The sequence below is a fragment of the Fukomys damarensis genome, unplaced genomic scaffold, assembly GCF_012274545.1.
Source record: "Fukomys damarensis isolate Sample0158 unplaced genomic scaffold, DMR_v1.0_HiC HiC_scaffold_28, whole genome shotgun sequence".
Classification (NCBI taxonomy): Eukaryota; Metazoa; Chordata; class Mammalia; order Rodentia; family Bathyergidae; genus Fukomys; species Fukomys damarensis.
The window spans coordinates 45,554,031-45,577,633 of NW_022900940.1; the positions used below are offsets into that span (position 1 = coordinate 45,554,031).

Genomic DNA, 23,603 nt, shown 5'->3' on the forward strand with positions numbered 1-23,603 from the left:
AACCTCCATGCTCATCATCATTCATGGTTTCATGTCTACCCAGAAAGTATGACAGCCACTGTGGCCTTTTTGTTGAAGTTTCTTGGGCACAAACGCAAGCCAAACCCTGTTTCTCTTAATAGGCATCTTCTGATGATGCCACAGGCTTACCTATAAAAGCAAACATGCAGGCAAAGTAACATCTCAGTAAGTAGTTTATACTGTTAACAAACTACTGAGTCCTCTTCTGATGATGCCACAGGCTTACCTATAAAAGCAAACATGCAGGCAAAGTAACATCTCAGTAAGTAGTTTATACTGTTAACAAACTCTACTGAGTCCTATCTCCTGACTGTCCCATTCTATAATGAAGGGTGAATGCAGCTCCAGAGGTTGGACCAAGAAACTTCCTTAGGCTCGCTGATGATTACTGGCATCTTTTACCTCGGTTTTCTGTCCTTGACGCTTAACTACAAAAAGCATTCAGAGCTGTTTCCTTTGAAAAACTACTTGAAATTGCAGGTATCACCTTATTCCATTTTCCAAATTCCCAATTCTCTCATTGCCAGTAACAATTACTCACATGGGAGTATCAAGAGTCCCAAGACTTTTCCTAAAACTTCATTTTCTGTTTAAGTAAAAGAATGTATGCAATTAAAGAGATTTATTAGGAAATATTTGGCAGAAAAGAATATTAAATATATAGGTTGTTTTTATTAGACTGCTGTATAAGTAGAGGGGAACTTTTAGAGGGCTAGTTCCAAGATTATATACTGCAAAAATCTTCGTCCTCCTACCTTCATTCTCTGTGAGTTTGGTAATTATAAACCAAGAAGCAGTAGTGGGGATTAACTAATGGGTCTCAAAACTGAATTATGTAAAATATTGCCATCTCTTTACTATAAATGATAGCCCTGGTTTTAGGGATAGCTATTTCAGAGTCAAATGCAAATAACACACACTGTCCACATAGCTACTGTGAAAGCTGTAATACAGAGTTATCCTTTATTTTGACACATTTTAAAAAGCTGTGAATATAACTTTGTAACTAAGAAGAGACGTTTACATGAAGCAACTCAAGCCTTCTAATTTCCTAAGGGGTCTCTTAACCATCCTAAATGGAACTGCTTCAAGGCCATGATGTTGATAGACCTTCTCAGTTGCTCCCAATGGCCTACTATTCTGTAAAAGAAAACAATGCTCATCCACTCCATTAAAATACAGAAGGCATACAGTATTGAACAGTGCCTAAAAAAATAGGAGGGGAGGACTGAGGAAAAGTACAGCACTGACTGGTAGTAGAATGCAACTGCTTTAGCAATAGTAATAAAGTCAAGTTTCACCTTCATAACAAAGACCTTCACTGTACTGAAAACTAAAAGGTAGCATGAATGTTGTCATGGAATGTCACATCAGGGTTTGCTTTAGTAATCAGATTATAGGCAGTAACACTGATCATATAGTGCAAACTAGGTAAAATTGTGTTTCACCGTGTGAAATGAACAGAGGTGCAAATGCTCGGTAGGATACCATTAAGACATAAAATGACAAAAAATAAATATCAAAAATTTTATCAGTGTAAAAAAGTAACTGGGTTATTGTATAACCTGGAGTCTGGCAAAAAAGGCCTCAAAACAGTTCTTAGTCTTCAGAAGTCTACAAACGAAGTGCCCTTCAGAATTCCAGTCACACTAGAGACTCCATGCTCTCGGCAGGGTCTGATTCATCTGCGATTAGAACAGCACCATTTTTGTCCACTGCCATGGGACCATTTCCATTTTCTTTAGTGCTGACCAAGCTGAGCATCGCTTTATAGACAAACTGGTATTGTTCCTGAAAAAGAAGAGGAAGATAGTTTGAGCCACACAACAGCCTAGGGGTTTTATCGTACCAGTGAATAATGGAATTGTGAAAAAAAATTACTAGAAAGACAGGAAGAGCAAAAAATGTTATCTAAGAAACTAAAGAAAAATCACTTAATCTTCTATAATTATTCTGTAATTATGATCTACACCTTCTTTGTATCCATTTGATCTCTGTTAACATGGAAACAACTCTCCTTGTTGATAGTCCACTAAGATAATGGAGTATCTACATGTTAAAAACACAGAACTCCAGACTCTAAAGCAGAATTTTTCAGTTGACATTTCAGGCCAGATAATTCTGTGTTGTGAAGAGCTGTCTCGTGTACAGTAGGATATTTAGCAACATCCTGGCCTCTACTCACTGCATGGTAGAATAACCTCTTGCTATCAGTAGACGTGACACAGAGTCCAGACATCGCCACGTGTCTCCCGGGGGACAAATCCCTCTTGGTTGAGAAGCCCTGTGTGACAGTGTATGAAAACCCAGGTTTTAAATAGAAGCAAACTGCTTACAATGTCTGTGAAGACTCCAGGTCTCATAAGATTGATCATCTTTGCAACCTGGAAAACATCCACCGCGTTTTCATTCTCCAGTTGCTGGGACAGGGTGGTAAGAGCACATAACATTCCTGCTGAAACCGCTCCATACCTGATGGAGGAAAATGAAAAGATGCTGTTTCGGATTTTCTAAGGGACTGAGTACACTAGAATGAAATTAGTTAGAAAATGAGTAGAGTGTATTCACCTCTGTTCTAGGAGACAAAAGTGAATGAGATGCTGGGCAGGAGGGATCTGGAAGCTTGCCTAGAGGTAACATTTACGTATGAGTGCGAAATCTTCCAAAGGCTTCATCAGATGCATAGGCTGAACTCTAATATGAAATGGGAGGTTCAGAAGGAGCCTTGGGATAGCAGTGTATCTGGTGTTGGGATGAGCTGGGAGGTACAGCAGGAAAAGGGGACAACTTTAACTGTGGGCTGTTGAATAAGTAGCAAGTGTTGGAAGGCTCTGAAAAAAATTGAAAACTATCTCAAAGAGTTAACCTGAACTTCCAGATAGGAAGAATAAAAAATGGAAATGAGGGGTCATGCACTACATAATATTTTGGTTAACCATAGACAGTATTTATGATTATCCCAGAAAGTCATAATGAGCTGAAAGTTCCTATTGCCCAGAGGTATCTTAACTGTAGAAACATGTTAGTGCAGCTCAGCACGCGTGCGTCTGTGGTGGTGGCGGTGGTGCTGGTGCTGGTATAAACGATCTCTCTGTGCCGCTAATCATGTAAAAGAATATATAGCACATGGGGCTATGTATAGTGTGTAATACTGGGATCTGTCCTGTAGGTTTGTGTAAGTACACTCTGTGATGTATGTCCAACAACATAATCACCTACTGTTGTGCATGTCTCAGAAATTATGCTGTTTCATTGAGTGGCAAGTGACTCGGTGAGGCTCCAAATGAAGCCACAGCTTTTTCATGTGCTTTTAGATATTCTAAGTTTCCTAATATTGAATTATTTATCTGGATCTTACTGTTTTGCCGTAAGGGAGATAACCGGTTGTTCCAGGATGTGCTATTGAATATTCATCTGATCACTGCTCATTGACATAAACTGCCCATTTATTATATACTGGATTTTCATAATGCAGGCCTACTTTTGAATGCTCTATTTGGGCCCTTTAATCTGTTTATCTATTTTTTGTACCTTTCCATGTCCAGTTCCTATAGGCTTTTAGTAAGTCTCGAGAAAGCAAATTTCTGTAATAGTTTTGGCTGGCTCTACATTTTTCTCTTTTAATGTCTTTCTCCGTTTAATGATGGATATGAGGAAATTCACATGTTTTCAGTTTTTCATCTTAATGTCTTTCTCCATTTATTCAGGTCAGGTTTAGAACTTTTTCCCATAGTCTTTGCCACTTTCATTTCAAGTATTTCAAGTTCATTGCTAGGTACTCTACTTTCACACGGTGAACTTGAATCCAGTCACAGAGGAGAACTCTGTTTGACTTGTGACAATTTTGGAGTTCAGTGTGTACTTGGCTACATCTTTATCTGCCAGTAAGGGCAGTTTTGCCTGTTCACTACTTGCTGTTCTGCGCTTTGCCTTTACCGCCTTGGCTAGAATCTAAATACTTTTTATGTATTGGCAGTGAGAGAGCAGGTATTGTATCTTTCATGGTCAAGTTGCTGAATTTTCAGTATGAATAAAATTATGAGCTATAGGCAAAATGATAGTTACCAGGTTAAAGAGGATGCTTTGTATTTTTAGTTCACTGAGTATTTCAGTGGGGTAGTGGACATGTGTTATTATATACTTTCTACTCTGTATTGATTGTTTTAGAAATGTCTTTAATAATGTCCTAAATCCACTGATAGGTTTTTGGTTCTGTTAACCAGTGTACATCACCAGGATAAACTGTTTTCCTAACGTTTAATGCTCCTAATATGTTGGGTTTTAGTATAGTAGATTTTCTTAGATAGTACATTTTTATGTTTCTAACTATATCCACAAAATAAGATTGGCCTATACTTTTCTCTAGAGCTAGCCATGTCTGTCTAAATCAGATTTGTGGTAAGTGCTTCTCTCTATATTATTTTTGAGATGGAGTCTTGGTAAGTGTGTCGTGGGCCTTAAGATTTGGAAGACTCTTTGTCGTCTTCAGTTTATAGTAATCACTACTACGCATTTTTCTCATAGTGATGTTTCAGGCTTTCTGCTAGATTTGTAACATGCGCCGGCTTAATCCTCCCCATAACCCCAATAGTACAGTAGCAGTGTCTCTTTGTGACGCTGAAGAAGCACTACACTGAGGTGAAGAAACAGGCCAAAGTCTCATAATGAGACTGAAGCTTAACTTCCAGCTAATACTTGTAGTTGGGTCAGAACAGAGGCTGGCACATGCCATGTGTTCAATACATGTTTTACTGTGCCTATAATCTAGGCTTAAAAATTTGTTAGCACAGAGATTTCAATGCACGTTTGAAGTGCTTATGAGATTTAAATGCTTATTTTAGTTCTTCTGAAATATTTTTTTAGGTTTTTATTACGTAAAATGTTAAACATAGGCAGAAGTACGATAGTATAATGCCCTCCACGCAGCCATCATTCATTTGGCATGAGCATGGGTTTATGGACACTCCTGTTCATATCATGCATGTGGAGGGAAACCCCAGATATTTTATTCATAGTTATTTTAGTTTCTCTCTCTAAAAGATGGGGACCTTAAAAATAAACTTAGCCAAGCATGTTTGCGTACACCTGCAGTCCCAGGACTCTGGGAGGCTAAGGTAAGTGGATCACAAGTTTGAGCCCTGGGTAACTTAGTGACTTAGGGAGATCTTGTTTCAACAAACAAGGGGGTGTAGCTGAAATGGGAGGTGCCTGGGTTCACTTCTCAATTATTTTAACTTTAACTACAGATACATGTTTTCCTTCTTAAGCCTTTTTCTAGTAGTTTTCATCATACTGCACAAAGTTGTACCCTGTTTTTAGATTTTTTTGCTTAGTATTTCCTCCTTACTCCCGTTTCACTTCTGTTTGCATCTCTTTATAATTTCCTTGTATATTCTGTGGACTTCCTTGTATCTTTTTCTGGCTTCTTGAGTCGAAAGTTTAGTGTGCTTTTCATCTTCAGTGTGTGCCGTTGGGGCTATACATTTTTGGTGAGTATAATGTGGTTCCATCCCGACGTGTTGGAAATGTAGTGCCCTCATCATGAATGTATATAAAAGTCTTACAATATTTAGCAATTTGTATTTTGGTTAACTTTTTAATTTATAAACAGTTCTAGATGAAAAGAGTTAAGTTTCTTAGCATGAGGATTGTTTGTAATATCAATGCATTGTGAACAGTGAGTGTGACCTTGTTTGTACAGCACCTGTTTTCAAGGAATGTACTGAAATTCCATTTTTGATCACATTACGTGAACAAATCATTCGTGTTGAAAAGAGACCACAGGACCCTCCCTACAGATTCGCTTTGGTGCAGACTATTGTATATGGCTAGTAGAACAAACTATTCTGTATTACTATTAGAATTAAATCTCTTTGAATGTTACTTTTCTAAAACTGTTCTGACCGGTTTTAGAGCTCAACTCTTCATTCAATTCTTAGAAAACCTCAGGTCTTACTTCTTCCTCTTTGACCTTTTACGTGACGATCACCATATATATATATATATATTTGGGAAGTTTTGTATCGTTACCCTTTAATATCTTACTTAATCTCTGCATATAGTACTACTAGCCCAATCTTACGTATTTAATTTTCCTACGTTACAAGAGATAGGATCAAGTTAAGAAAAATTTATTACAGTAAAAGACAGTTGGCATCAGTCCCCTTCAGACTTCTCCCTGTTGCTTTGAACACACTCCATTATTACTATTTTTGAGCAGTTCCATAAGTCTTCAGTTGTACTGTCATGCCTGCCCCCGTGTCCTGAGTCAGTTCAAAACATTTGTCTTTCATAGTGATTTTGGCTTTGGGGAAGAGGCAGCACCTGCATGGTGCCAGATCCAGTGAATAAGGTGGATGAGGACACACTATCAAGTTTTTATGGGACAGAAATTGTCAATAGTTTTATTCGATTCGGGACATCACAGCAACCACAAGAGGCACAACTAAAGACACCCATGAAAGAGGACTCACAGAACTGCTTCGGGAAGTGGCAGGGATGACAGGTGCAGTGTTTTTAGTGAGGGGAAATATTTTGAAAGGGAATAATGGCAATGTAGATGTAACTGTAATAAGTTAAAAACCTAAAGATTCAGTGTATTTGTTGGTCCTACTGTGTGGGGGTATAATTTTCCATGGTTATGATTTCATAAAACTCTTTCAGATCTCTGAATATATTTTAATATCCTGGTATGGCTCTCACATGCTGATTGTGGTGTTTTCTTTGTTTTGGGATTTTTGTTTCTGTTTTATTTCACTGTGTTGCCTCTCCTTAGATACTAAAATGTACTTATCCTAGCACTCACGAGCCTGAGACAGGAGGATCACTGAGAGTCTGGGGCCTGCCCAAGCTACACAGTTCAAGGTCATGGCATTTAAAAAGATTTCATTTGTACTGATTTTGTTCACGAGGGGAAGAATTTAAACTTAACTGGTTTAGTAAAATAGACTCAGGATTCTTCCTTTTTATTTCTTAGCTTTTAACAAAAGCTACTAATAGCCAGTGAGAAAGAAAAGTCAGGTAACTTGTATCTTTGATATGGAGTGTGCTTTTCACGTGGGATTACTTTCATTTTCTGTAGGTTGGCTTTCCTATGCTTAGCCATTCTCCCAAAGTATAGTATCATGATTCGTACCGCTTCAGTGTGTGGTGAACATCATGCATGACTGTTGCCATAACATACCCCAGGTGTGGAGGAGGCCATGCTGTTAGGTTTATGTACACTTTTGATGTTTACGTGATGAGAGTCGTCTAATGACTCATTTCTGAGACCATATCTCCAAGTCTTAACTATGCGTAGCTGCACTTGAATTAAGAAAAAGCACCACACAGTTTGGCCTTAAAGATGAATAGAAACTACCATCTACATAGCTATCCAAAATAAAAGAAGATAGGCTGAAAAAGCAAAGGCCATTCTCTTTCCGAAGTTTAGGAAGTAAAAGAGTGAAGAATATTGTTGAATTTCACGGACTTGCACTTAAAACCATCGGGACTTGGTGCAGAGGAGATGCAAGCACTTCCTAAACTACATAAAAGAAGAGCTGTATACACATCCAATGAGTCTAGTAGTTCGTTTGCTACTTCCTCTCAGGGCTCAGGGCAAAGTCATGCCTGTGTAATGCTGTAAAGAAAAAAAGCCAAAAAGCATGCCTGTCTTCTCTTGCTTATGCTATGGAGAAATCAAAGTATTTTAATAATATTTTAAAGTGCTATGTCTGTATCCATTAAAAAACATATTGAGGTTCCCTGCCTAGTGTGCATAATATCTATGGGCACTTAATTATTGTTTTAACTGTTTCTTCTTGTTACTAACAGTTATTGTAGCTTTGCACTTAAGACTTGGTTTTTAAACTGATAACCAAGAGTGCAGTTCAGAGTTATAATCCTGTCCCTGTGAGGAGTGTGAAGCTTCCTTTAGAAGTCAGTAGGCCAGGAAAGAAAACAGAATCAAAGCTTCCATCTTTGCCGGTTCAGGGGAAGGTGCACAACATTAGAGGAGCCTCCCACAGGGCTTAAAAAAGTTACAGCTGCAGAAGTGAATGAGAAAATACAAGTGGGAAAAAATTAAAGCACCATGCAAAGGCGCGAGGGAGATGAATGCAGGAATGCTTACTATGAAAACCAGTGGCAGGCGGTGTTAGCCAGAAGGACCAGCAGATGCGCTTTTGACTGTGACCAGGGTCAGCGGCTTGTGCAGTTGTACAGGGCCCCGTGCCTCAGTGAACCTGCTCGCTCAGAAGGGCTCTGTAGCTAGTTTAGTGCTCCTGACTTGACATGTGGACATTCTTTACCTTTTTTAGCAAGGGGTCCAGAGTTTCTATTTTACACTAGACCCTATGAATTATGTGGCCGGTATGAAATCTGCACAGGTGGTGGGCAAGTTTCTTTACTGTGCTCGTGTTGTCATATATGAAGCGAGGATCACAAAATTACCTTTGCAGTAGGGTGACATTGAGGATTAAGGGGAAATAACTGAATGAGTTACGATTTGTGGTTGCCTTGGTAGCAGTCTGCATTTCTTATAGAGTATCTCAGTATTCAGACTCTGATCTCTCAACAGATTAATGATTAAGCTTTTACTTACTTGGGCTATATACATCACGATTTACTGTATTAGACAGTAAAACAAAGAAAATGTTACAATGCAAGGACCTGCAAGCACATGTTCTGCTTTTTCTGAGATTTTATCACATGCCTAGTAGCTTTGGAACACTCCACACTCAAGCCAGAATGAAAGTGAACTTGGCAGAGAACATCTCTCTACTACTACAGAAACAATTTTGACTTCTCAGATGTTTTGGAAAGGCCTTAGAGATACTTTCACTATCGGTCCTCAGATCACACTTTGAGAGCTCTTAAATGGATATAATCTAGTATGACATCCAATTGGGTGACAGATATATCTCCAGAGGGAGTTACTATTTAGACATGAACCCATTCTTCATTCCGTGAGTCAAGCGGATGATTTAGATGAAGGTCTAATCATCAAATGTTGTATACAACTATGTTAGGAAGAACCAGGCCTACGTTGCAGAGTTCTTCTATAGTAGCACAGGCTGTTTCTATAATTTAATAATAATGACAGAGATCAGCCTCTGAACAGAATAGTCTCAAACGGGTGACTGACTGTAGCAGTCTGCTCTGCTCTTGTGTTTGTCTCCAGTAGAATCTGCTACTTTAGTGAGGAATTTTCTCTCTAGATCATTGATCTAGAGACATCTTTTACCGGGCATATAGGGGAGAACCTGAAACAGGTGTTAGGCGTATGAAGACCAAATACATATCATTAAGTTTGCACCCTCCAAGGTCAGTTCTTTGCTTTACTTTAGATGCAGGCTAGTATTCTCCCTAAGCCTGGCCGCTCTTATTTTTGAAAGAGCTTAAAAACTCACTGTACATTGTTTTTATAGTTCACAGAGGAATCAGTGCAGGAAAAATAAGTGAACAGTAAATGAGACCAGAAGCAAGGCTCTCCTCTCTGGAGGTAAATACCCTTCATAGATTCTAAGACACCATTTAAAGCACAGTACCTGTTCATGCAAATACTTATATGCAGGACCCAGTATCTCCTAGGCATTGGAGACTGGAAGAATACATCACCGTTGCTGGCCTCGGGAATACGGGAGAGAGTCATATGTATGCAAGCAGTTCTATTGTGACATACATTATGGATGATATTTAGCTGGTGTGCACTGATAAGTGTGTCTGTTAATGATTTTAATAAGCATCTCTGGGGTGAGTCAGAGATGGTTCTGAAAGAGAGACTTTTGAACTGGGTGTTTCATGAAACTGGGTGTTACAGAAAATGGCATTTGGAGGAGCAAGGTGGCCTGCAGGTAATACGTATTGGAGGACCAGGATGATCGCTGAAAAAATAAACCTGAGCCAGACTGTCAAAGCAATTGAGAAGTAGAATGAAAGGATGGACAGCAGCAATGGGGAGTGAGGCCAGTTAGAGGTGGAGGTGAGGGAGACTCAAGAAGGACTCTGACGTGTTTCTGGGTGGTACAACGAAGTGGATGGAAGAGGCAGGGACATGATGGGTTGGTGATGTGGAATTCGAGGTGCTTGTAGTTTACCGGAAAGAGATGTGTGTGGAGGTAGCAAAAGTAGGTAAGATGGAAACTGCAAAGTTAAGTGGTATCACGGCATCGTTTTAGAGCCTACATCTGCTAAATATGCCCTTGAGCAATGTGGAAAACATAATTTCTGTGAAATCAACTTATTCCCCACAGATGGTAGGTGAGTGAGTTAACATATTTCAACCGTGGCTTTTAAGTTAACCTACCTATATGTCATTTGCAGATGAACTGGCTTGTTGTTCATTTGCTCTTTGCACATTTAGGTTAAAGAATGATTTACATTTGATTAATTCCAGAGGTGCCATATCCAAATGTGAACACAGATAAGGAATCAAACAGTTCCATCTCCTGTTTCACTGATTGTTGTTGGCTTTTTCCCCCTTAACAACAAGTAAAAGATATGACTACTTTTCTGAGTTTAGATTTGTCATGTGTCTTTGTAACTGGAGATTTGATGCAGGACCCGAAATTCACACTGACCTACATCATTGATCTTGTTTATTATTGTGAGACAAGGTCTTGCTAAGCCACTATAAATTGCTCAAGCTGTGCTTGAACTTTTGATCCTCCTGCCTCAGTGCTCCAGAGAATTGGGATCACCTGGAATGTGGCCTAGATCATTTCTGACTTTAGGACAAAATTCTGTGCCATACTACCATTACAGTGAAATCAGTCACACAATGGGCAGCAGTTTAGGCTTTGTCCTGCATTAAGCTGGCAAAACCCAAATCGCATTTGAAAAGCTAATCTAGTTTAGTGGGGAAGAACTTAGAAGTATCCCTAACCTTATGCTTTATCTTTACTATAAAGTTTAACTGACTGATTGCAACTGCCCAGTTTAAACAGTGGTGGTGGTGCTTACATGTCTAAGAATTAAATCTAACATACTATTTAACTAAATGCTTCCATAGTGTTAATTTTTAATCTAGTATTCCAATATTTTGATATGCTCGATATTTCCTAGGAAAGACCATAAATCTCTTTAGAAGCTGCCAGGATGTGTGATAAAATTGCTAAAATACAATTAGGCGGGTACTACAGAAGCTTTGACCTATGCTAAGTGTCTATATATTCTTCATGTAACAGCGTTAGTTTATGAAAAATAAAAGACTTAATGGTAAAGTTTACTTTCCAGCTTATTAATATCTTGTGCTACTAGAATAGCTGGTAATTTAATGAACATAATAGACACACTGATAATTTGCTGACCCAGGGAGCTAACTTGGAAAATAGAAGTGAGCATATATAAACGATGCTATATCGGCTAAAGATATGTGTGAATCTAATGATTCAGAGCTTTACAAGTGACTTCCAATTTAGTCCCAGCCACAAAGTCTGACTCACATATCCATCCACTGCAAGATGTACCAATGATTCTGTCCTCCTTTTTAAAGTGGCAATAGGCTGTTTGCATCATTTTGTTTTGATTGCTGGGGACTGAGCCCAGGTACAGGTACATGCTAGGCAGGCACTCTACCAGTCAGTCCAAGAGGGCTGTGTTTGAATACCAGTCTGACACTAAGAACCTCTGAGATCAGGCAGAAGTTATTTGTTCTACATGAGATTCATATCCTTTACTTTTCAGTACCAAAAGACAGTACTGCAAACTTAAAACCATATTATAAGATGCAACTATCCGTACTTATCAATTGAAGTATATTTTTAAAAGATTTTTTTCCATAACCAGTGTTTGCTTAAATTTAGTATGAGGATTTTTAAAATGAATGTATTTAAGGTAGTCAAATTAATTACATTATTTGTTTCTGAAATATAAAACTGCAAAAAGCATGTATAGCTGCCTATGTAGGCTGAGACTACAGTATTTTCAACTCTCAAGATCAGATACAATAGGAGAACCAGGAGCTTTCACAGTGTGACCTATTAAAATGTACACAGAGTCAGGTGTGGTAGAGCACACTTGTAATCTCAGCACTCTAGAGGCTGTGACAGGAGGATGGAGACCCTTAACACCTCCATACCGCCCCCATGCAAAGTACACAGCACACCATTTTTCACACCTGTACATTAGAAATCACATGAATTTGTCACAAGGTAACAGAGTAGGTTTTTAATTCTGTCTTTTCACTTTCATAGCAGTTCAACCAAAGCAATGTATAAGTTTTAAATTAAGAAGAAAAGATACGTACTCATCATGGACAATGGTGGGGCCATCCCTTGTTAAGGCCTCTTCCTTGATGACATTGATCAGTTCAAAGGTACTGCTTATGGGGGCATCTGGGTTAGGCCATTTGGGACACTGAAAGTGCCGGACTTCTAGGACATAGTCATCCTATAACCAACACAATATGAGTCACGTATCATCTTTTATGTCACATCTCTACAGTCAGATGAATGGAACTTGCAACTTAGAAAACATATATTTATAGATAACTCTGAAGAATTCGAGGTTAACCAAACCACTGGTAAGAAGAAACATATAAGGAAGGTCTGCCTGTCATCAGAAAAATGAGTAGGTCATCCTAGTGAAACAATACGATGTTACTTTGTCATTTAAACTATTACTGGAGATTCTCTCCTTATTCACACAAGGTGGCAATGATTAGACATTAAAATATCGTTCATTAAAAAAAGCCTTAGAATTGAGCCAGGTGTGGTGGCGCATGTCTGTAATACTAGCAGTCAGGAGGCCGAGACAGAAGGATCGCTGTGAGTTCGAGACCAACCTTGGCTACATAGTTCCAGATCAGTCTCAACTACATTGTGAGACCCTGTCTCAAACAACCAAAAAGAAAAAAAAAAGCCTTAGTATTAATCACCTCTGCAACATATTGCAAGGTTTATATTTCTAATGACAAAGGAAATACTGAGATGTAGTATATTGTTTTTATAATTAGGTTACTAGACCTATTTATATGCACGCTGAATCAGAGGAACAGTTACCTTTCATCTTGCCAGCTGGAAAAAGCAAATATTTGAAGAAAGAAGGAGAACATATTTAAATATTTAAAATGAAGTCTTACTGAAATACCTGGGCCCCTTGAGGGTAGTAAATTAGTTCATCATTACTTAAAAGGATGACTCGGCGCCCTGGTGTGGCAAGTACAGAGGAAGTGAGATTTAGGTTACCTGTGTAGCTTCAAGGATAAAGTCATGGATGATAATTTGTTCTTCATTAGAGAGGCACAGTCTGTCTTTGCTGATGAGGGTGACAGTAAAAGCCTCACAGTTCATGGATTCTTCTCGACTTGGCCAATAGACAAACTCATCTTCTGCCTTTGAAAACCAAAAAAAAATTTTTTTTTAAATATTTTCTTGAAAAAAAAGAAAAATTTCTAGAAACTATTCCTTATTCTCCCATTCTGCATACCTCAAGTCATCTTTTAAATAGTTTATAGAATTATATCCACATCTAGTCATGCTGAGTTCAGTGGTTATTGTATCCTATTGTAAAAATATATTTTGATAATATCCTAGCACCGGTCAATGTAAATCCCAATGTAAATTGGCTCTGTAAGGATGTACTGCTGCCAGTTGGTAAGTGTTCTGCACAATAAGTAGCACAGTAAAAACGGAGGCTAGATCTAGGTCAGTGAATTTCATTATTTCAGAGTTGCTTAAGCCACCAAGACATAACTATGTTATTCCTATGGATTATATTACAATTATATAGTTGAATATCATTTTACAAAAAGCCTTCATAAATATTGTTTTCCTGAATTTTTATGACAGTTGTAAGATGAGGATGGTTTAAAATTTTTATTGTATAGAAAATATACAGCGTGTTGTACTACACATACACAGATAGTAAAAGCATTCCTGTAGTCAAACAAATTAGTCTAAGCACCATGTTACATTTATTTGTGGCAACTAATATCTCATCTAGCATAAATTTCCAAACATACCATAATGTTATACATTAGCTCTCTAGACTTGTTCATTCTACACGTCTGCTACTTCGTATCCTTTCACTTACATCTTCCCATTTCCCTCCCCATTCCATAACTACTTTGTTTTTTTTTACACATTTGAATCTATTAGTTTTTTTCATTGGTGAAATCATGCAGTATTTGTCTTCTAGTGTCTGCCTTGTTTCACTTAGTATAATGTTCTCCAAGTTCATCCACACTGCGGCAAATGCAAGATTTTATTCTTTCTTAGGACTGGATAATATAATATATCCTTGTGTATATTTATCACAGTGTCTTTGCCTGTTTGTCCACTGGCAGACAGGTTGTTTCTGTATTTTGGGTATTGTAATACTGCAGTCAACATGGACATTCACACAGACAGCTTTAGATGTGGTGACTTCATTTTCTTTGGCTACATGATAATTTCTTTTTTCAGTCCTGTGGGTTGAACCGTGAGCCTTGTATATGGTAGGCAAGCACTCTGCCAATGAGCTGCATCATAAGTCCTAGCAGTCCTACTTTTAAATTCATTAGAAATCTCTACTCTTTTCCATAATGACTACCAATTTACAGTCCTATTGAGAGTGAGTTCCCTTTTCACCACAATATTGTTGTTTGATTTCTTGATAATACACATCTTAATATGAAGTGGTAAATCAGTGATTTTTATTTTTATTTCCCAGGTGATTAATAATACTAGGCATCTTATATATCTGCTCGAGTCTCTTGCTCATTTCTTATTTGAGTTAATTTTTCTACTGTTGAGTTGTACTCTTCCTTTTAAATTTTGAATAGTGGTCCCTAAATAAGGGAATTTTACCATGTGACTTTAATAGATGAAGTTATTCTTGGGATATCCAAAGTTGCTTAAAAATCTTACTGCTAAAAAATGACAAAGGACAGCCTTTTTGGAAAGAAGTTGTACATCAATAAGCATGCTGGCTGTACATACAAGGTGTTCATTAAAAGAAAAGTTAACCTGTCAGTTTCAGATTTCAAGAGAGGATAACAAAAAGTTTTTCAGCTTTGAATGAGAGTTGCTTTACATGTTCAACCATTTTAAGACAACTAAGATAACTCCAGATTGGTACTTGAGTCATATCCCTGAAAACTGTAGATGCCTAAGTAAAAGCTACTTGCCACATAGGTTGGAGACTGAGTAAAATATAATTATGATGGTGTATACCCTTCCCATTTTTCTGAGCACCTCAAATGACAAACTCTACTGTGCCTGTATGATGTAGATTTTCATAGGCATTCTTCTGAAAATTCTTAGCTGCTATTATTGATGCTTGAAATGATGTTCAAAACAAAGAAATCTTACATTGTTGCATTAGAAATGAGCCAACAGCCCAATAAGACTTACTGTCCTTTCAAATTTCAACATAACTTATTGCCAAGTACATTTTTTCCCCATTAAACTTATTAGTACATTTAAAACAAACGGTATAGTTATATTGAACAATGAGTTCTTCTACCTTTACCTGATACGTCTTGGTTCTTATTTTTCCCTCATACCCTGCCCTCCCTTCATCCCCTTCTCCCTTCCTTATTTAAAAGGCTTTGTTTCCATTTTTCCCTTTTTTACATTTTTAAATTAAAAAAATTTTTTTTTGTACCGGGGATTGAACTTAGGACCTTCTTCTTGTGAGGCAGGCAGGGGCACCACTGAGATAAATCCCTGGCCCTACATTGTTAAATTTAATGCACAGCATAAAGGGAAACAGACTAACAGTGAGGTTCAGTCTATAAAAAAGACTGTAGTGCATTTAGGTTTTAATACATGTTGTTCAAAGAAATGGAAGTGTGGCCCCATTAACAGATATTCAGATTTAAAATAATGATGGCACAGAGCATCTAAATTAAACCACCTATGTACAAATCAAGCATAGGGCTAGGATTGGATGTGATTCTGGAAAAATTACTTAAAAGTGGGAATAATCTTTGAACTACATAGAAACATTAGAAAGATAACACTGAATAGGAAATTATCTTATTAGTTTAAAAGATATCAAACAGATTTTAATTATTGTGAAAAAGAAAGGCATAAAAAAGACTTCTGAATACAGAAATTAAACTAGGAAATCATTATTCATCCTGAAAGGCCAAAGAAATTACATGCTGCTACTTAATCCAGTGGGAATTCAGGTCTGATGGTCATTTTGCTGAGAAATGTATTTCTGTATCAAAAGCGTGGAGGTACTAATAAGAGGGCTTTCTGGAGTCAGAAACCAGTGAGTTTTGGGCCTGTCTGTACAAATGTATGGTCTCCCACAGTTGTAGTCATAATACATAGTATGTTAAAAATAATCTAGAGAGACCCAATTTTTAGGAAAAATTGCAATGGTGAAACTTTTCATCTGTGAGTTGAGAGCACACACATGTATGAATCTAGCTTCTCTTCAGACCCTGGGATGACATGTTTGATGGTGGTTCCTGTATCCTCACTGTCTGTAGAATGTAATATGTACCCCCAGTCTCCCTTAGCCTTTTCTGGAGAAATGAGCTCCTTAATGGATGCTTTATGGGGGTTATCCTCTGGGCTTAGGTAACAGTAACAAAATACTGACTCATTCAACAAATGAAGGTTTTCACAACCCTAAATGTCTCCAGTGTCTGTATGCCAAAGAGAACAGACCCTGGTTGCCAGCTAATTTGAAAATTAACACTCCAGAATTTAGCTTAAGATTCTGAACTTTATTGCCATTCCATCATACAGAAGCAGCCTTGGTATTCTGAAGCTGAAGCAGAATGCCACAGAGTGAAGACGTTCCTATGGACTGGGCACACAGTCAACTATGTGTGTCACACAGACTAGGGGTTCAGTCACATGCTCTCCTGTCCTAACTAAAATACTCATTACTCTGACACTCATGGACACAGAGTCTCCTTGTTTTTTGCTTTGGTCTCTTTGGTACTGGGGATCTAATTCAGGACCTTGTGCCTGCGAGGCAGGTGCAGTGCCACTGAGCTAAATCTCTGGCCCTGCTTTTGTTTCTGTCTTACTGACTCACGTGTTCACAGAGTAACTTTTCAAGACCTAGCAAATTCTGAAATTTAAGGATACATGCAGTTAATTCAAGCCTGTTTCATAAATATGCTCATAGGTTCCTACACATTTTAGAGACTTCAGTAGACAAGGACTGAGTCAAAGGAAAGACACAGTAGTTTAGTCAAAGTCTTGCACTGGATCATAGGTTATACTCCAACCGCCTTTCCTATTCCTTGCCTTCAGTGTATCTGACTTGACGGTGGAGTAGGAAAAGAATAATGAAACATTATTACTTCTGATACAGTATTTTTTCTGAACAACACTGCTACGATGTGCAGTGGGATATTTATTGTACTATGAATAAAGGTGGGCTCCAGAGTGCAGGGAACAGGGAAAGGGGATGTTAGTAGAACTTCTGCAGCCAGTCCTAATCTCCTGCGAGCCAGGACGGCACAAGGTAAATTAAGGTATTAGACAGAAATGATAGAAAATGAGACTTGGAGAAGTTGTTGAGCTTTGGGCCTGATCAGTGCTGCTTGGGCAACAAAGACCAAAGACCCCAACCTTGCCACACCTTTAGTCTGCACATCAAGAGTTAACAAATGTAACGGGTGACTTAGAGGACAGCAGCTGTGAAAATCCTACAACAATGAGTAAACTATGCAGATGTTGACTTTGTTCCTCCCCAGGATGTCTTCAGCTGGTGTAATCTTGCCCTGGAGCATCACAGCTTCACCAGACCATTGACCAGAGGCAAAGGTGGAGTCAGATCTCCACATGACATAGCTGGCCTGTAGGCGGGAAAACTAGACTCTAACCATGACTTAAATGTGAAATGATTTTTCCCAAAAATCATGTAGAATTACTTCCTACACTGGGGACAGATGACTTTGGTTACATGCTGGCTCCAGTGGTTACTGGGTGCTCTTAGGCAAGTTCCCTCAGTTTTCTCAACTACTAAATGAGACAGTCCTAGCTCTGTGAGGTCTGACTTAACTACGTTTGTCCAAACTGACATATGACAGACAGGACATCAGTGACTTAAAAGAACCTTTTTCAAAATCTCTACCACATTGCCCAGTAAAGTACAGTTGAAGGGGAAGAATATGAACACACCAGATATTCAGGTACTAGAATGGATAGGGATGGTCCTGTACTTGTAGGAAGCGAATCTGTACAGTCTTCAAGCATTCATCCCCTCCTGAGCCACACAAACTCTTAGCCCTGTCTCAGTGTGTCCAGGTCACTGATGTGCCTAGGCTCAAGGGCTCGTTCATACACAGCAGACGTGCCTTACTCACCAGGCTCTGGTTGTCCGGCAGCATGACGATGATCTGCGCATTGTGATCCCAAATCATTCGCCAGAAATCTTTCGTAGTGTGTGGCAGAGGATGCTGGGTTATAATAAATTCATTGCTCCTGTAATATCCCTTCAAATGGAAAGAGGAAGACTCAGCAGTTGTGGGTATTTAATTCTAACTTTGTTAGTAATAAAATACATTTATGAAACAAGACAGCATTGTTTTGACCACACTGAAATAACTGAGGAAGGCATTCAGGACATACAGCTAAGTTTTAGATGTACTCTTGCTCACAGTGTGCAGACAATTTTCTCTCGACATGCAATTCACTTCAAGTCACCCCTGCTGTTTTTACTTAACAGTAATTTCAACATTTACTCAAAGTCTAGATGGGTGAAATTAACAACAGAATTAATTCCTTAAGAAGCATCTTGCTTCATCAAGGCACTTTTATACTCCCACTCTTTGAGAATCTTTTGTTAAAAGTTTGAAAATACAGAAATCTCTATACATTATTACACTTGGGGAAATTACTTCCAAAGTAAAATCAGCCAAATGGGTGATATTAACACTTTCAGTTTAATTGGCTTTATTTATGATTAATGGTTGACTCTCACCATGATGTAAGAAGCATTAATGTAATCTGTTCCTTTCATTCCAGGCAAAGGTGCAAGACCCACTCGAGCTCGCTCAGCTAGCACATGGAAAAAACAACAGTACATTCACCTTATTACACAAAGGAACCAGAAGCCCTTTCCAAGACAGACTTAGTGAATAACACATGTCCCTGGCTCTCAGGCCAAAGTGCTGAAGTGTTACCAGCTAAGGGAGAGTGTTAACAGGAAATTTTGCCACGCATATCCAGGACAGAGGCAGTATAAAAATGAAATGTTACTATGGGAGAGGTTTTCATCGCAAAGCACTGAAGAGAATACTGTACAGCACTGTCAGATACGTCCGATCTGATATTCCTAGACTCAACACCAATACGTCCTCCTTTGCTCTGTTTTCCAACCCTTTGTCCCTATCTTTCTCCCCACGAAGTTCTTAGAAAACAGTGACCTTTCTCAGGAGTAACCTTTCTCCCCAGTGCTCACACAGGCAGTGCAAACCTGCAAGTCCTCTGCTGTGTCCTGAGTAATTTGTGCAAGAGTCACCCCCCAGTCAACAGTGGGTAGGTTTCATAGAATAATTCAGTGATGCAGTATCGGTTATACAGATTAATCCATGTAAGTCCTAAAGCAGGCTTAATGCCACACTGATGACAACTTTGGTATTATTTTTAAGTTGACATATGGCAGACCTAACCACATTCTTGCACGTTGAGGTGAACGGAAGCTAGACTTCATGTCTTGTAGGCAGTGACTTGCTAGCACCAGGAGCCACCCCTTCCACTTGCCTCAAACTCCCTTAGCTGAACTGATAGTATGCATAGATTAATGTAGAGTTAGGATTGGAGGTAATCCTCGATGAGTTAATTCTTCTGAGCCGTAATTTCTATATTTTAAAAGTAGGAATAATAAAAGGAAACATAATACAAAGAAACATTAGGATGGTGATAATGAAAAGTGGATTAAGATACCAAACACATTTTAATTATGGTGAAAGGAAAAGCAGGAAAAATACTTATGAATACAGAAATTGAACTAGAAAATCATTGTTCCTCTTGAAAGGGGAAAAAAATTAAATGCTACTTCTTAATCCAGTGGGAATTCAGGTCTGATGGTCATTTTGCTGAGAAATGTATTTCTGTATCAAAAGCATGGAGGTACTAATAAGAGGGCTTTCTGGAGTCAGAAACCAGTGAGTTTTGGGCCTGTCTGTACAAATGTATGGTCTCGCACAGTTGTAGTCATAATACATAGTATGTTAAAAATAATCTAGAGAGACCCAATTTTTAGGAAAAATTGCAATGGTGAAACTTTCCATCTGTGAGTTGAGAGCACACACATGTATGAATCTAGCTTCTCTTCAGACCCTGGGATGACATGTTTGATGGTGGTTCCTGTATCCTCACTGTCTGTAGAATATAATATGTACCCCCAGCCTCCCTTAGCCTTTTCTGGAGAAATGAGCTCCTTAATGGATGCTTTATGGGGGTTATCCTCTGGGCTTAGGTAACAGTAACAAAATACTGACTCATTCAACAAATGAAGGTTTTCACAACCCTAAATGCCTCCAGTGTCTGTATGCCAAAGAGAACAGACCCTGGTTGCCAGCTAATTTGAAAATTAACACTCCAGAATTTAGCTTAAGATTCTGAACTTTATTGCCATTCCATCATACAGAAGCAGCCTTGGTATTCTGAAGCTGGAGCAGAATGCCACAGAGTGAAGACGTTCCTATGGACTGGGCACACAGTCAACTATGTGTGTCACACAGACTAGGGGTTCAGTCACATGCTCTCCTGTCCTAACTAAAATACTCATTACTCTGACACTCATGGACACAGAGTCTCCTTGTTTTTTGCTTTGGTCTCTTTGGTACTGGGGATCTAATTCAGGACCTTGTGCCTGCGAGGCAGGTGCAGTGCCACTGAGCTAAATCTCTGGCCCTGCTTTTGTTTCTGTCTTACTGACTCACGTGTTCACAGAGTAACTTTTCAAGACCTAGCAAATTCTGAAATTTAAGGATACATGCAGTTAATTCAAGCCTGTTTCATAAATATGCTCATAGGTTCCTACACATTTTAGAGACTTCAGTAGACAAGGACTGAGTCAAAGGAAAGACACAGTAGTTTAGTCAAAGTCTTGCACTGGATCATAGGTTATACTCCAACCGCCTTTCCTATTCCTTGCCTTCAGTGTGTCTGACTTGACGATGGAGTAGTAAAACAATAATGAAACATTATTACTTCTGATACAGTATTTTTTTCTGAACAACACTGCTACGATGTGCAGTGGGACATTTATTGTACTGTGAATAAAAGTGGGCTCCAGAGTGCAGGGAATAGGGAAATGGGACGTTAGTAGAACTTCTGCAGCCAGTCCTAATCTCCTGCGATCCAGGACTGCACAAGGTAAATTAAGGTATTAGACAGAAATGATAGAAAATGAGACTTGGAGAAGTTGTTGAGCTTTGGGCCTGATCAGTGCTGCTTGGGCAACAAAGACCAAAGACCTCAACCTTGCCACACCTTTAGTCTGCACATCGGGAGTTAACAAATGTAACAGGTGACTTAGAGGACAGCAGCTGTGAAAATCCTACAACAATGAGTAAACTATGCAGATGTTGACTTTGTTCCTCCCCAGGATGTCTTCAGCTGGTGTAATCTTGCCCTGGAGTATCACAGCTTCACCAGACCATTGACCAGAGGCAAAGGTGGAGTCAGATCTCCACATGACATAGCTGGCCTGTAGGCGGGAAAACTAGGCTCTAACCATGACTTAAATGTGAAATGATTTTTCCCAAAAATCATGTAGAATTGCTTCCTACACTGGGGACAGATGACTTTGGTCACATGCTGGCTCCAGTGGTTACTGGGTGCTCTTAGGCAAGTTCCCTCAGTTTTCTCAACTACTAAGTGAGATAGTCCTAGTTCTGTGAGATCTGACTTAACTATGTTTGTCCAAACTGACATACGACCGACAGGACATCAGTGACTTAAAAGAACCTTTTTCAAAACCTCTACCACATTGCCCAGTAAAGTACAGTTGAAGGGGAATTAGAGTGTTAACAGGAAATTTTGCCACGCATATCCAGGACAGAGGCAGTATAAAAATGAAATGTTACTATGGGAGAGGTTTTCATCGCAAAGCACTGAAGAGAATACTGTACAGCACTGTCAGATACGTCCGATCTGATATTCCTAGACTCAACACCAATACGTCCTCCTTTGCTTCCCTGTCTCAGTGTGTCCAGGTCACTGATGTGCCTAGGCTCAAGGGCTCGTTCATACACAGCAGGCGTGCCTTACTCACCAGGCTCTGGTTGTCTGGCAGCATGACGATGATCTGTGCATTGTGATCCCAAATCATTCGCCAGAAATCTTTCGTAGTATGTGGCAGAGGATGCTGGGTTATAATAAATTCATTGCTCCTGTAATATCCCTTCAAATGGAAAGAGGAAGACTCAGCAGTTGTGGGTATTTAATTCTAACTTTGTTAGTAATAAAATACATTTATGAAACAAGACAGTATTGTTTTGACCACACTGAAATAACTGAGCAAGGCATTCAGGACATACAGCTAAGTTTTAGATGTACTCTTGCTCACAGTGTGCAGACAATTTTCTCTCGACATGCAATTCACTCCAAGTCACCCCTGCTGTTTTTACTTAACAGTAATTTCAACATTTACTCAAAGGCTAGATGGGTGAAATTAACAACAGAATTAATTCCTTAAGAAGCATCTTGCTTCATCGAGGCACTTTTATACTCCCACTCTTTGAGAATCTTTTGTTAAAAGTTTGAAAATACAGAAATCTCTATACATTATTACACTTGGGGAAATTACTTCCAAAGTAAAATCAGCCAAATGGGTGATATTAACACTTTCAGTTTAATTGGCTTTATTTATGATTAATGGTTGACTCTCACCATGATGTAAGAAGCATTAATGTAATCTGTTCCTTTCATTCCAGGCAAAGGTGCAAGACCCACTCGAGCTCGCTCAGCTAGCACATGGAAAAAACAACAGTACATTCACCTTATTACACAAAGGAACCAGAAGCCCTTTCCAAGACTGACTTAGTGAATAACACATGTCCCTGGCTCTCAGGCCAAAGTGCTGAAGTGTTACCAGCTAAGGGAGAGTGTTAACAGGAAATTTTGCCACGCATATCCAGGACAGAGGCAGTATAAAAATGAAATGTTACTATGGGAGAGGTTTTCATCGCAAAGCACTGAAGAGAATACTGTACAGCACTGTCAGATACGTCCGATCTGATATTCCTAGACTCAACACCAATACGTCCTCCTTTGCTCTGTTTTCCAACCCTTTGTCCCTATCTTTCTCCCCACGAAGTTCTTAGAAAACAGTGACCTTTCTCAGGAGTAACCTTTCTCCCCAGTGCTCACACAGGCAGTGCAAACCTGCAAGTCCTCTGCTGTGTCCTGAGTAATTTGTGCAAGAGTCACCCCCCAGTCAACAGTGGGTAGGTTTCATAGAATAATTCAGTGATGCAGTATCGGTTATACAGATTAATCCATGTAAGTCCTAAAGCAGGCTTAATGCCACACTGATGACAACTTTGGTATTATTTTTAAGTTGACATATGGCAGACCTAACCACATTCTTGCACGTTGAGGTGAACGGAAGCTAGACTTCATGTCTTGTAGGCAGTGACTTGCTAGCACCAGGAGCCACCCCTTCCACTTGCCTCAAACTCCCTTAGCTGC

At 39.0% G+C, this 23,603-nt stretch overlaps 2 protein-coding genes across 2 annotated transcripts in view; one reads left to right on the plus strand and one right to left on the minus strand.

The window, feature by feature from the left end:
- The window catches only part of Ptprg (protein tyrosine phosphatase receptor type G), a 532,317-nt gene that overhangs the window by 428,154 nt on the left and 80,560 nt on the right, over window positions 1–23,603 (plus strand).
- LOC104860179 (receptor-type tyrosine-protein phosphatase gamma) lies at window positions 1,372–22,965 on the minus strand. Its single transcript, XM_033756996.1, has 6 exons — window positions 22,803–22,965; window positions 22,186–22,314; window positions 13,191–13,337; window positions 12,251–12,393; window positions 2,358–2,493; window positions 1,372–1,812 (listed from the first exon to the last, which is right to left on the minus strand). The coding sequence occupies exons 1-6, from the start codon at window positions 22,905–22,907 to the stop codon at window positions 1,666–1,668; spliced, it is 807 nt and encodes a 268-aa protein (XP_033612887.1). The 5' UTR covers window positions 22,908–22,965; the 3' UTR covers window positions 1,372–1,665.